Source organism: Callionymus lyra, chromosome 12 (genome assembly GCF_982586985.1).
Source record: "Callionymus lyra chromosome 12, fCalLyr1.hap1.1, whole genome shotgun sequence".
NCBI classification, from domain to species: domain Eukaryota; kingdom Metazoa; phylum Chordata; class Actinopteri; order Syngnathiformes; family Callionymidae; genus Callionymus; species Callionymus lyra.
This window is the reverse complement of record NC_141829.1, coordinates 17,305,534-17,318,993: the sequence shown is the minus strand read 5'-3', so window position 1 is coordinate 17,318,993 and position 13,460 is coordinate 17,305,534. Positions and strand designations below refer to the sequence as shown.

Below are 13,460 nucleotides of genomic sequence, written 5' to 3'. Positions count from 1 at the left end.
CAGAGACAAACTTGGCAGGAGAGCTAACTTTATATTCCCAACACCTACCCAGAACGTTGACTCTGACTTTCACCACCTTGTGTCCTGCTGGACTCTCAGCATTGATGATGTAGCGCCCACTGTGAGTCAGTTTGCTTTCTGGCACAATGACCACAGAGGTTGTATCGGTTGACTGGACCTGAAAGTGGAGACGTATAAGAAAGTTCCATGCTGGTGGTTATTGACCCATTGGCAGGCTCACCTCTGAGTCCACAGGAAGTGTATGCAGCTCATTCTTTTTCTCTGTGTCTGCCGGGCCATCAAAGGTCCAGGTGACTTTCGGAATTGGTCTTCCTGATATGATGGCAGGTATCCGAATTGCTGTTCCTGCTCTGCAGTTGAGGAGATCATGAGCACTGACTTCCAAAGACACGTTTGGCTCGACTGCAAAACAAAATGTCACATTAACTTTTTTTTAAACTCATTCGCATTCACTCCAGACTTACGCAGAATGTCCTGGGCCAGTACATCACCAGTCTTGGCAGGTTCTGAGCTGCCAGCAGCATTAACCGCAAAAACCCTGAACCTGTACTTTTTCCCCTCCTTTAGGTCTGGGACGGTAATCTCGGTGGATGAGTGCAACTTGTCGGTAGGATTAACTTTTCTCCAATCAGGAGAACCCTCCTCATGGACCTCGATGATGTAACCCTTTACAGGGCTGCCTCCATCCCGATCTGGTGGAGTCCATGAAAGGGTGACACTACTTTTTGTCTTATCTTTTACTTCAAGGGATCCAGGAGGCTTGGGTGTATCTAAGGGGAGTGAAATTAACGTTCATGTTCATGATTCTCTTTCTGCAGTTGTGACAGGAAGCTAAAATACTGTTATGTACTCACTGCATGGGTCCACAGCAAAGCGGTACTCAGTGGCTTCACTCGCAGGTCCAACTCCAGCAGCATTGCTTGCCGCCACCCTAAACTTATACTCTGTTCCTTCAATGAGCCGCAGCACGGTGTACTCCAGTCCCTTCACAGCCGGTTTGGTGACTGGGGAGCGGTTAACACGTCCCCAGTACACAGCACCTCGCTCCCTCTTTTCAAGCCAATAGCCTTGGATGGTTGAGCCACCATTATCCAACGGAGGGTCCCAGGTGAGTGTCATGGTTGAGGAAGTAGCTCCAATAATCTTAGGGTTTCTTGGTGGCCCCGGTAGTCCAAAAGGATCTTTAAGCTGAACTTTCTCTGACTCACAGCAATCACTGACTCCATACTTGTTTTCTGCTTTGATTCTAAACTGGTAGGAACCATTAAGGTCCAGTTTGTAGACCTGTGATGGAGACCAAGTGTCAGTGGAAAGCCATGTATATGAAGAATGACAAAGGTGTAGAAAAAAACGTACCCCAAATCTACGGTCAATGAGGTTGATTGTGAGAACCTCAAAGTCAGATTTTTTCCTGCTTGCATCACGGCGCTCCACAATGTAATTGGTAATCTCACTGCCGCCATTGTCTTCTGGAGAGTCCCAGGTCAGGTAGCATGAGTCTGCTTTAATGTCCGAGACCACAACATTTCTTGGTGGAAGAGGGCGGTCTGCAAAAACAGATAAATAAATGTATGTTTGCATGAGTGTGTATCTCCCGCAATTAGCACTGTTGTGTGGCTTCTCACCAAGTATCTCCACTTGAATAACATGATGAGCTGTCCCATAACAATTCTTTGCCTGCAGCTTATAAAGTCCTTTGTCCGATCTGATGGTCTCTTGTACTGAGATCTTTGTCCGCAGGGTGGTACGATTCACCTGTGGACATGAACACATAAATATGTTGTTGACTGCTGCCAACATAAATGTAGGAGAGACATCAGACCTCCTCAGACTCCAGAGTCATCTTCTGCTCATCAGGCTTCTCAATAACAACTTCATCCTTTGACCACTGCAGAGTGGGCAGAGGAAGACCTCGAACCTCAGTCGGGATATCAATGGGTGCTCCCTTCTTCACAATGATGGCATTACTCTTAAAGTACTTGAGGACTGTGATGACAGGAGGAACTGTGGGGAAAATGTTCAACCTTAAGTTCACCAGCAGATGCTGAAAAGAACACCAGAGGAATTCTGGAAGACACTTAGGTAGATTTCTATATATCACTTATAAGTCCAATAATTCAGAGGTGGAATTCTAGTTAGAATTTGGGACTTAAACTGAACTCCAGCTACGGTTAATCTAGGACAGACACAGAAAAGTCATTTTTTATTATTATTATTCTAGGGTCACTGTATTCATAGGCTTTTTTACTTTTCTTCACTGTGAACTTGAATCTTTGGAGCTAGTCTTCCAAATAAACACATTTCAAAACAACAGTAAAACATTTGGCTCAGGTTTGGGCTCTTACTCTCGTCGTCCTGGATCCTGGCTGTGATGGGCTTTGAAGGTTCTCCATCTCCAACCTCGTTCACTGCCTTGACCCTAAACTGGTAATCCTGATTCTCTGAGAGGTTCTCAATGGTTCCGCAGCACTCAGGGAAGACTTTACGGTTAGCAACATCAAACTCTGTGCTATCTGACCTCATCTTCTCCACATAATAGCCTATGATTGGGCTTCCACCATCAGAGCGGGGCGGCTGCCAGGCCAGAGTGATCGTGGTCTTGCTTCTGTCTGTGTAGTGCAGCTTTTCGGGGGCAGATGGAGTCTCTGAAAACATACAGGTTATAAACATCTGTGGCAAGAGGAAACATTTAAAAGTACCTTTTGCATCCACTGCCAAAATGGGTCCAATATCAGCTGGTTCTCCATCTCCATATTTGTTTCTGGCGACGACTCTAAAGTCATACTCCTCCCCGGCAAGCAGACCCTGAATATCGCACTTACAGGATGCGATCTCAAGCGGTTGACGGAAAAGTTTCATCTTGGCATCCTTTCTCAAAACCTCGTAGCCAATGATGTCACTGCCACCATTATCTAGTGGGTCAGACCAGGTGAGGGTTATATTCTTTTTTGTTACTACAACCGTTTTCAGGTCCACCACTGGCCCAGGGACATCTGCAGAAAGATAGTTTTTTTTTTTAGAATCGTAGAATCGACAGCCTTAAGAATGCATCATCTATTTTCAAATTCTGTTGATGTACTGACCCATCACATCCACTCTGGTCTCAGCAGTCTTGGTGCCGCTGTTGTTAGTGCCAGAGATCCGATATGAACCGAAATCTGTCCGCACTGATTTCTTTATGAACAATGTGTTTTTCACGCCGTCAGTCTCAAGAGCTGCACGTTCTGGGTCTACTTCTGCTTCATTCTTGGTCCACTTAACATCAGGCTGAGGACGACCAGTCACGTGTGCCGGGAGCCTAAGAGGTTCACCAGCTTTGATAATGACACCATTCCTCACTGAAATGTCAAAGTCCACTGCAGGGGGTTCTGGAAGACATTGAGAGGTTGAGTCGAAGACCATTACTCACAAGAGAACACACTCGCCCTTCATACCTTGGGGCTCTTTTACTGTAACAGGTTCTGTGACTCCAGGAGCACCAGGACCAGCATCGTTAATGGCAACCACCCGGATGTAGTAGTCAGTACCTTCATTCAGTCCAGTCACCGTGTATGTAAGCTCTTTGCATCTGAACTCTGTGCAGCGAGTCCAATCTTTCTCTCCAGCAAGCACCTACAGGTGGAGTAGAAGCTCTAGTTAGTTCCATGAACAACACAAGTTTATATGAAATCGAACTGGACAGACCTTCTCAAGATGATATCCCAGGATATCCCCACCCCCATTGTATAGAGGTGGTTTCCAGGCAACTGTGACACAATCTTTTCCGGTGTCCACAATCCAGGGAGTGGGTGGTCCAGGTGGCACTACAAATACAGGTGTAAAACATATGACATGAATATATTCCACATCTCATCCAAACACAGATTTATAGACTTACAGATGGCATCCATGGCAACAGTGCGGTCAGATGGCTCACTGAAGGGGCCAGGACCAGCAAGGTTCTCTGCACAGACTCTAAAGATATAGGTGAGTCCCTCCATGAGTCCACTGATCTTGACTTCCAGTGCGTTGAGCAAAGCCCTGTTGACTCGTGTCCAGTGCTTGCTGTTGACCTCCTTCCTTTCAATCCAGTAGCCCAGGATGGGACTGCCATTGTCTTTGGGCTCATACCATGAAATGTGTGCAGAGCTTGCTGTTACCTCATGGACTCTGGGAGAATTTGGAGCATCAGGAGGATCTGTGGGGAGACGAGTCATGACAGATTTCAAACCTTGCATATCAGACAGCAATAGTAAAAGAAAGTTGTTTGTCGTTTCTCACCAAACTGATTTTTGGCCACAAGAGGTTCTGAGAGGCAAGGAGGGCCACAACCAAACTTGTTCTCTGCTGTTACTCTGAAGATGTACTCTTTGCCTTCAATGAGCTTGCTGACAGGCAGACTGGTGCCCTTTAGAGTGGAGGTAATGGTGATCCACCCAACAGCATCACTCCTGTTGTCCTTCTTTTCCACAACGTAATTCAGCACTTCGCTGCCTCCATCATCTTCTGGTGATTCCCAATGGCAAACTACTGAGGTGTTCCTGATCTCATCGAAGGTGAAGTTTATGGGAGGACCAGGTTTGTCTGTGGTATTCATAGTACATGATGTTAACCAAGTGTGTCAGAAGATTGGGCCATTTTTTTTAACATTTAAAAATCTTTTACATCTTACCTAGGACATTGACGAAACATGTTGCAGAGGCGACACCATGAGTATTCTCCACCTGAATTGTGAACGTTCCATGATCTGCTCTGACTGCTTCACGAATCATGAGAGCAGAATGGCCCTTTTTGGTCTCGTCCAAGCCAAGACGCTCACGCAAGGGTGTTACAAATTCCTCTTCTGGTTCTGGAACCTAAGAAAGAGCAGCATAATCCTGGTGAGTCCCTGGTGTGTCCCTTCTGCTAAAGTCAATTTCGTACAAGACCAACCTTAGTCTTTTTCTTCTTCTTTACCACTGGGGCAATCTTCTTTGTGGGCTCTTTTGTGACATCCTCGTCATTTTTCAGCCAGGTGATTTTTGGATATGGACTGCCAGTAACCAATGCGTCAAGCCTGATTTCCTCACCTTTTTTGATGCACAGACCAGACTGTACTCTTAAATGCAGGGTTGCGGTGGGTTTCTCTGCAAAAGTACATCTCACTTTAGTTGAACGATTTACATTCTGCTGCAGAGTATTTACTCTAACTCTTACCGATGGGGTCAGTAGCTTTAATGGGCTGTGTGCTGCGTGATGCTTCACTCACTCCTGCAGCATTTTCAGCTCGGACCCTGAATTGATACTCAACATCCTCTTTCAGGCCTTTGACCACAAAGGAGAATCCTGGTACCAGACTTGGTGTGACCCTCTCATAGCTATCACCGTCTTTCTCTATCTTCTCCACAATGTAGCCCTGAATGGGACAGCCACCATCAAAGTCAGGAGCCTTCCATGTGACTGTGATGGACTTGGATGTCGGCTCATGGGCTTCAACCTGAAGGGGGGGGTCTGGTTTTTCTGCAAAGTAATCCAAATATTAAAATTAGATAGCCAATCTTGTGTTAATTATAATTTTGAGATGTGAAAATAACTTTTTTGTCAGGATGTTCTTGTTTGGCTGTGAGGCTCATATATTAGTATATGTGCTCATCCTTGACACTTACGTTTCACTTCTTCTGTGATCACTGGAGATCGTAGCTCAAGAGAAACTCCAGCACCAACTTTGTTGACTGCTTTGACACGGAAGTAGTATTCACAGTTTATGTACAGGTCTTTGACAGTACGGGTCAGGAGGTTCTCCCCTGACATCACAGGAATATATGTCTTCTTAGAGGCTTCACGTCGCTCCAGTGTGTAGCTGACAATGTCAGTGCCACCATCATCCTCTGGAGCTTCCCAGGTGATCTGACACGAGTTCTTCGTAACATCACTTGCGCTGATGTCTTTGCACTGTCCTGGAAGTCCTGCATGTGGTCAAAGACTCAAAGTTACACAAGAGTGTGAGGTCAATATAGATAGATAGATAGATAGATGTACACCAAAGAACTAACCTATAATTTTGACATTAGCGGTGGCGTTAGCTGTCCCAAGACTGTTCTCCAGTGTAATGGTATATGAGCCTGCATCTGCCCGGGTGCACTTAAGCAGCTCCAGATGACAACTGTTCATCTCGACTTCCATGGAGAGTCGATCGGTGGCTGTGCACTCCACTGTGTCCTTTTGCCACAACATCTTTGGAGTTGGGATTGCTCTATAGGGAACATTGAGGTGTAGCTTTTCTCCCTCAATCACGACCAGGTCCTGCAACTCCAGTTGAATTGTTGGGGCGCCTGTAGGAAAAAGCACACTCATTACTGATCAAGAACTCTGTTGATGAGAAAAAGTCTTGTTTCTTACAGTCTGGATCTTTCGTAAAGACTTTGTCAGAGATCTCTGAGGGGTCTCCTACACCGATTGAGTTGATTGCACGTACTCGGATCACATATTTCTTCTCTGGCTTGATTCCATCATCAATCCTGAATTGGAGTTCCTTGATCGGCCTGTTGTTTACACGTAGCCACTTAAGCTCTGGTCGGGCTTCGGCTACCTCCACATGGTAACCTGTAATTGGACAACCACCATCCTTGGCTGGTGGCTTCCATGTGACATTGATGTGCTCTCGGCTGGCATCTGGTACAGTTACTTCCAATGGCGGTGAAGGGGGACCTACAGAATGTTTGGGACAGAAGTTAGCTAATTACCAAAGAAATTAACAGTCAGTATACTTCAGAACACTTACTGGTGGGATCTTCAATGGTAAGGATTACAGTGGGCTCGCTGGGGTCACCCACTCCAGCCTCGTTCTCAGCACGAACCTGGAATTGCACCTCAGAACCTTCATCAACATCTGTCACCTTAAATTGAGTCTGTTTGTCTGGAGTTTTGCAGCACTTCATCCACCGAGATCCCACTTTCTCCTTCTTCTCAATAACATACCTGGATTGCAACATAAGATAGTAAGATAGTAACAGTAACTTGACAGAATAAACACTCTTGATTCCTCATTTTTAGTCTAATGGGTTAAAGAGGAGGCGAGAATCAAGAAGATTCAATGATCTGCTGTCAACCATACAAACTCACGACCTTTGGTTAACAAGAACTTACTTGGTTATTGGCCTTCCACCATGGCTCTTTGGGGGCTCCCACTTCAATTCCACATATCTTTTTGTGACTTCAACCACCGTCAGAGCATAAGGAGGTCCAGGAGTAGCTGCACATATAACAAGTAATGTCACTTTGGATACTTCTTAATTATGATGCAAACTATGTGGGTGTGAGACTCACTGAAGGTGTCTTTGGCAAGCACAGCGTCCTCCAACTCACAAAATTCACCCATTCCCACTGCGTTCTCAGCAGCCACCCGGAACACATAAAGCGATCCTTCATTGAGTGGGGACACAGTGTATTTTACGTCTTTCACTGTGGTGTCAACGGCCTGCCATGCTTTACGCCTGACGTCACGCTTTTCCACCACATAGTTAGTGATGGGTGATCCACCGTCACTGCTGGGCTCAGCCCACTTCAGATCTGCATTGGTCTTTGTAATATTGGCCACCTCGAGCCACTGTGGAGCAGAAGGTGGGTCTAGAGAGTAGGGGAGAACATAAATTGAAAGATATTTTCATTGGTTCATTATTAATTTCTCATTTGCCAAAGAGAAACCAGACCAGAACCTGGGGGCAGATATCAGGTTGTAGTCTCTGGGCAATGGGAACTTACAAAGTCTCTCCTTGCAGACCACAAGCTCACTGGGGTCGCTGGCCTCACTTTCGCCTGCTTTGTTGATTGCTTTAACACGGAATGAGTACTCTTGCTTTTCCATCAGACCCTTTACTTGTTCCTCGGTCTGTGGCACATCCTCAGCAATGCGGATCCACTCCTCACTTCCTGTTTTCTGAAATTCAATGATGTATCCCTCAATCTTAGCTCCGCCATCATGCTCAGGGCGGGTCCAAGCAAGTGTCGCAGTTGTTTTGCCAACATCACGGATGACTGGCCTACCAGGTGCCCAGGGAGGATCTGAAAGGAGAGGAGGCAAACATTACTGAATGGTTTCTGAGGTATTGGTGTCCTTTGCCTGCTGTTGTGATTGGTCTTACCAATTGGGTCTTTGATTAGGACAGGGTCAGATTCTGGGCTTGGTTTTCCAGGTCCAGCCAAATTCTCTGCCAGAACTCTAAAAATGATCTTTTTCTTGGTTTGGAGTCCCTTTACCCTGCATATAAATAAAACATTACAATCACACTTTCATGATTGTTGAAGTTTGGCAACCACTGACATGTCCTACCTGAATGTTGTGTCTTTTATAGGGAGTTTGTTACAACGGATCCACTTATCACTTTCTGGGTCAAACTTTTCCACCCAATAACCAGTGATTGGACTACCACCGTCCTCATCTGGCTCAAACCAGCTCAGAGTCACAGCATCCTTGGAAATGTCAGCCGGAGTCACTTTACTAGGGGAGCCAGGAGCATCTAAAACACAAGCAGGGTTTTATATCAGCTCAGGCCTTGACTAGTCAGTTTCAAACTCAAAAAAAGGGAAACAATGGGCTTGATTAGGAATAGTTGAGTATCTAAGAGGGTATGAGTAACAGATAAAGCTCTTCATGAATAACTTACCAAATGCATATTTGGCCACAATGGGCACATGCTCAGCAGGCAAACCGATGCCATACTGGTTTTCTGCACTGATGCGGAAAACATACTCTTTCATGGGAATGAGCTTGCAAGCCTTAAAGAGGGTATGTTTGACTGTTGCAGATAGCTTCACCCATTCCTCCTTGTCGAGCTCTCGGCTCTCAACAATGTAATTTGTGATTGCAGAGCCCCCATCATCACGAGGGGGATTCCAGGCCATTTCACAGGAATGGTTTGTGATCTCAGAGATATCAAAGGCAGCAGGAGGTCCTGGTTTATCTGTAGATCAGCAAACATACTATGTAAGAAGTCAAGAATTGTATGGATCAAAGTAAAATATACGGCTGATTCACCAAGGATGTTGACATCCACAGTAGCTGTGGCCCGACCGCTGGAGTTGACTGCCTCAATGATATATGTGGCACTGTCTCCCCTGGTGGTCTTAGCAATGGAAAGTTTTGAGTGGCCAGGCTCTGTGTCTATGGCTATACGGTCGTCTGCCTTAAGGACCAGGTCAGCTTTTGTCCACTTTATTTTGGGGTCAGGTTTTCCTTTTACATCTGCTGGCAGCTCAATCTTAGTCCCTGCTTGAGCTGTGAGCCCTGCAAGCAGCTTCACATCCAGCTGAATCTCTGGAGGGTCTAGGAAAAGACAGAAGTGACATCGTATGACAGAATCACAAACCACAAAACTAGAAAATTGTCTCAGTTGCCACACCTTTGGCATCGATTGCTTGAATCTCATCTGTAGCACGACATGGGCGACTGGCTCCAAGCTTATTGATTGCTCTGACTCTGTAAGCATACCACTGGTTCTCCACCAGCCCCGAAACCTGATATCTGTAAGTACAAGTGTATATGAGTTAAAAAATAGAACCAATCTGTGATTTAATTTTTTTTTTTAAGACTTGCTTGAGTTCTTGGACTGGGTCGCAACATGGTTCCCACTTGTCTGTGCCACGCTGGCACTTGTCAACCACATAACCTTTGATTGGTGCACCACCGTCATACTTGGGAGGCTCCCAGGAAAGGAATATGCCCTTTGCAGTTTTGTCACGCCACTTAAGGTGTTCCGGAGAATCAGGCATAGCTGAAAGAAATGATATGTTGCAGTACAAAACCAGACTTTGGAGCTTAGAAGAAGTCAAAAACTCACTAGCAGGAGAAGACACATTGACAGGCTCGTCAATATAGGCCGGCTCCCCAAGTCCACATTTGTTGCATGCTATGACGCTAAAGACGTACTCTTTTCCCTCCATGACGTCAGTTACGGTGTGCTCCAGGTCAAGTATGCCTGCAGCCACCTGATGCAACAAAACAATTTTTTAAACACTTGAGTGAAGAAAGTTAGAGAGAAATGTGATGGCGTGAGATTCAAGTCTATTTGTAAAAAACGGGAAAACATGCAACAAACCTTTGCCCAGGTCTTGCGTGACACCTCTCTTTTTTCAATCTGGTAGTGGGTGACTGGACTTCCTCCATCATGCTCAGGAACCTCCCACATCAGATGGACATGGTGTCGAGTGACCTCGGCCACTTTAAAGTCTTTGGGAGCACTTGGACAAGCTGTGAAAAGAGTGTCCGTCAGAAAACAGCAAATAAGAAATGAAGGGGAATAGGGATTCATCTTACCAATAACATTGACCTCGATTTCACCACTGACAGAGGAAACGTCGTTCTCCAGAGTAAGGGTGTATGTTCCTTTGTCTGGTCGGACACTTGGTGTAATAGTAAGCTCAGTGTAGGTGGGCTTTGTCACAATGGAAACTCTGTCGTCTGCCATGCTCAGCTCCTTTTCCCCAAAGGCCCATTTTGCTAATGGAGTTGGGTACCCAGAGATGGGAACTCTGACTGTAAGGGGCTTTGGAACAACAACCTCTAGGCCAGACCTGAAAGCACTAAGGTCCAAGGTTGGACCCACTGAAACAGAGACAAAGGGTTAAGGTTCTGTTCTGCAGGAGACATATGTCTTTTGGTTCATACCATGCGGGTCATCAGCAAGAAGCGGGCCGAGTTGTTCTGCTGGCTCTGAGACTCCGGCTGCATTTTCAGCACATACCCTGTAAAGGTATTTCTGACTTTGTTTCAGCCCCAGTATCTGAGGAGAGACCAGAAAACAGTTTGGACCCTGGTACTGGTTTAACAACAGAAAGAAAAACAAGAGAACATTTCTAAATGTAAAATTTTGATCCCTGTATTGGGGCTTAACCTCAACAATAGTTTACCACGTAAGACTGACAATCTTCTCTGAACTAGTTTTTAACGCTCAACAAATTGAAAAAAAACATACCCTGTAAGAGAGATCTGGACAGAGTCTGGCATTGCAGCGAAGCCACTTGTCAACGCCATCATCACACTTCTCAATGATGTAGCCTGTGATCATGCTGCCACCGTTGTTAGCAGGAGTTTCCCAGGTGAGTGTGACAGCATCTTTGGTTTGGTCACTGAAGTTCAGATTCTGAGGTGGACTGGGTCTCTCTACAGCAGCATAAAATATGTTAAAGCAGTTCTTTCATCCTCTATAATGTATGGACTCACCAATTGGATCCATGATCTTGACTGGTTTTGTGGCGGCACTGGGCCTACCGGTGCCAGCTCTGTTCTCTGCTCTGACTCTGAAGATGTACTCCTTGTTCTCCACTACGTCATTTAGGTCAGCAGAATTGTCTGTTGCTCCACAAACCATTGCCACTTCCCACTTCACAGATGTTCTATCTCGGAGCTCAATTATGTATGCTGTGATCTCAGAGCCCCCGTCGCATTTAGGAGGCTTCCAGTTAAGCTTGGCACCAAACTTGTTGACAGAGACCACAGAAACATCTTCGGGTGCATCTGGGACATCTAGTAAGAAAAATAACAGTTGATGTGTTTAATCTTCAGTTACATGTGCAACATTATTTACAGCCATTGTGCCTCAGCATACCAAACTTGTTCTTGGCCTGGACTGCATCCTCTGTGGACACAGATGGCCCACTTCCAACTCGATTCCTGGCACAGACTCTAAATAAGTACATGGAGTCTCTGTGGAGGCCACCCACGCAGTACTCAGGAGTATCCACTCTGTCCGTTACTAGCGTCCATGTCTTGCGCTTCACATCTCGTCTCTCCATGACATATGCGATTATTTTGCTCCCACCATCAGTCTCTGGTTCCTCCCAGGCCAAACTGACTTCACCGTCTGAGGTGTCAATCACTCTCAGGTTCTTGACAGGTCCAGGAATATCTAAAAAAAATTAAGAAGAGACATAAATACGCAAAACTTTTATATAGTTCAGTTCCCCTTCCCCTTCAGGGGGAGTACATTTTCTGACAGAAAAGTGAAACTATGACATCAAATCATGACCAGTTCACCAATAATCTTTAAGAGCTCTCACCGATCACATTCAGGTTAATAATGGCTTCTCCCTGGCCGTGCTTGTTCTTGATGACAACCTTGTACCGGCCCTGATCCTGCTTGCTTGGGCTTTTCAGACGATACTCTGTCTTATCAACTGAAGTATCGATATTTTGGACAGGCAGAGTAGAGCCTTCAAATAACCAGTCTGCCTCAGCACGTGGGTAGGCGTCGTATGGAACTTTCATGACATACGGCTTGCCAGCATCTGTCACCAGATTCTGGTCTGTGGTCTTAATTTTCGGGACAGCTGTAGGGAGAAAATTTACATTTTAACCTAGTTCTTGTTAGGACTCATTGAATTGTTTTTCTTCCACTCACCTGCTAGTTCCAGCTTAGCCCGGGCATCCTTGTCCTTGGCTACAATCCTGTATTCTCCTTGGTCTCGAGGTCGGACCTCGCAGACCTGGAGCCGATGAACTTTGCTCTCACTAATCATCTGGTACTTGTCTCCTTGGACAATGATCATGTTATTTCTCATCCACTTCACTTCCACTCTGTCCTTGTTCAGTTCCACTTCAAACACTATGTCGGAGCCTGGAGGCTCAAACGTGTCCTGTGGAGGTCGGACTATCTCCACTGGGGTCTCTGGAGAGTGACAAGCGTTACAAAGTATCTGTTGCTGGTGCCAATGGTCATGGATGAGGAGAGCTTACCTTCCACGAAGAGTCTGGCTCTTGTCCTCGTTTCCTCGATGCCACAGGCATATTCACTTTCATCATCTGGTCGGCACTCTCTCACCACCAGCCGGCAGGTTTTACCTTCTTTTTCCATGTGATACCTGGCAATCAAAGCAGCTTTAGAATGATAGCACCAAGTAAAAACAGAAGAAGTGGAATCCACACCAGTCTTTGTGACCTATGTGATCATTGCTAGGACACATGGTAAAGTTAAGTTTACCTTGTTCCTTCTCTGATCTCGCGGCCATTCTTGTACCACTTGACAGCTGCCTTCTCTTTGGAGAGTTTGCAGGTGAACTCTGCGTCCTCAAACTCAGTAACAGTCTGGTCTTTGAGCTGACTTGTGAAGTCAGTTGGTGCCTCACTGATGATCATCTCTGCTGAGCACCTGTCTTCTCCAACTATGGCTGTATATTCACCCTCATCCTCCATCATACAGTCCTTGATGGTCAGCGTGTGTTTTAGACCATCAACTCTGTAGACCAGACGCTTACTTAAGGCAATTTCCTCGCCAGCCTTCATCCAGCGGACTGTGACATCAGGCCGGGTCACCTTGCAGACAAAGCTGACCATCTTCTTCTCCTGAGTCTCTATGTCCTCAATAGGATTGAGGAACTTCACTTTCTCCTCTGAGGAGAACAAAGGACAGTTGTTTTAGGCATTTTTATTCGCGTGACATAAGAGCAAAACCTGAACCAGGCACCTCATGTACTAAGAGTGTGTGAGC

General features: G+C 45.9%; 1 protein-coding gene across 1 annotated transcript in view; it reads right to left on the bottom strand.

Annotated features, from left to right (window-relative positions):
* The window catches only part of ttn.1 (titin, tandem duplicate 1), a 111,814-nt gene that overhangs the window by 58,401 nt on the left and 39,953 nt on the right, over nucleotides 1–13,460 (bottom strand). The window contains 41 exon segments of the mRNA XM_087804614.1: nucleotides 49–178; nucleotides 242–423; nucleotides 486–791; nucleotides 876–1,305; nucleotides 1,378–1,568; nucleotides 1,647–1,776; nucleotides 1,844–2,025; nucleotides 2,367–2,666; nucleotides 2,721–3,014; nucleotides 3,105–3,389; nucleotides 3,456–3,633; nucleotides 3,706–3,824; nucleotides 3,899–4,198; nucleotides 4,282–4,584; nucleotides 4,673–4,877; nucleotides 4,924–5,126; nucleotides 5,197–5,499; nucleotides 5,646–5,945; nucleotides 6,033–6,311; nucleotides 6,379–6,687; nucleotides 6,761–6,957; nucleotides 7,126–7,231; nucleotides 7,306–7,605; nucleotides 7,741–8,040; nucleotides 8,121–8,236; nucleotides 8,309–8,495; nucleotides 8,643–8,939; nucleotides 9,014–9,301; nucleotides 9,378–9,499; nucleotides 9,572–9,749; nucleotides 9,816–9,963; nucleotides 10,074–10,225; nucleotides 10,292–10,579; nucleotides 10,643–10,757; nucleotides 10,950–11,137; nucleotides 11,198–11,500; nucleotides 11,583–11,882; nucleotides 12,034–12,303; nucleotides 12,375–12,641; nucleotides 12,710–12,834; nucleotides 12,954–13,362. Coding sequence (XP_087660740.1) covers nucleotides 49–178; nucleotides 242–423; nucleotides 486–791; nucleotides 876–1,305; nucleotides 1,378–1,568; nucleotides 1,647–1,776; nucleotides 1,844–2,025; nucleotides 2,367–2,666; nucleotides 2,721–3,014; nucleotides 3,105–3,389; nucleotides 3,456–3,633; nucleotides 3,706–3,824; nucleotides 3,899–4,198; nucleotides 4,282–4,584; nucleotides 4,673–4,877; nucleotides 4,924–5,126; nucleotides 5,197–5,499; nucleotides 5,646–5,945; nucleotides 6,033–6,311; nucleotides 6,379–6,687; nucleotides 6,761–6,957; nucleotides 7,126–7,231; nucleotides 7,306–7,605; nucleotides 7,741–8,040; nucleotides 8,121–8,236; nucleotides 8,309–8,495; nucleotides 8,643–8,939; nucleotides 9,014–9,301; nucleotides 9,378–9,499; nucleotides 9,572–9,749; nucleotides 9,816–9,963; nucleotides 10,074–10,225; nucleotides 10,292–10,579; nucleotides 10,643–10,757; nucleotides 10,950–11,137; nucleotides 11,198–11,500; nucleotides 11,583–11,882; nucleotides 12,034–12,303; nucleotides 12,375–12,641; nucleotides 12,710–12,834; nucleotides 12,954–13,362 — 9,585 coding nt within the window.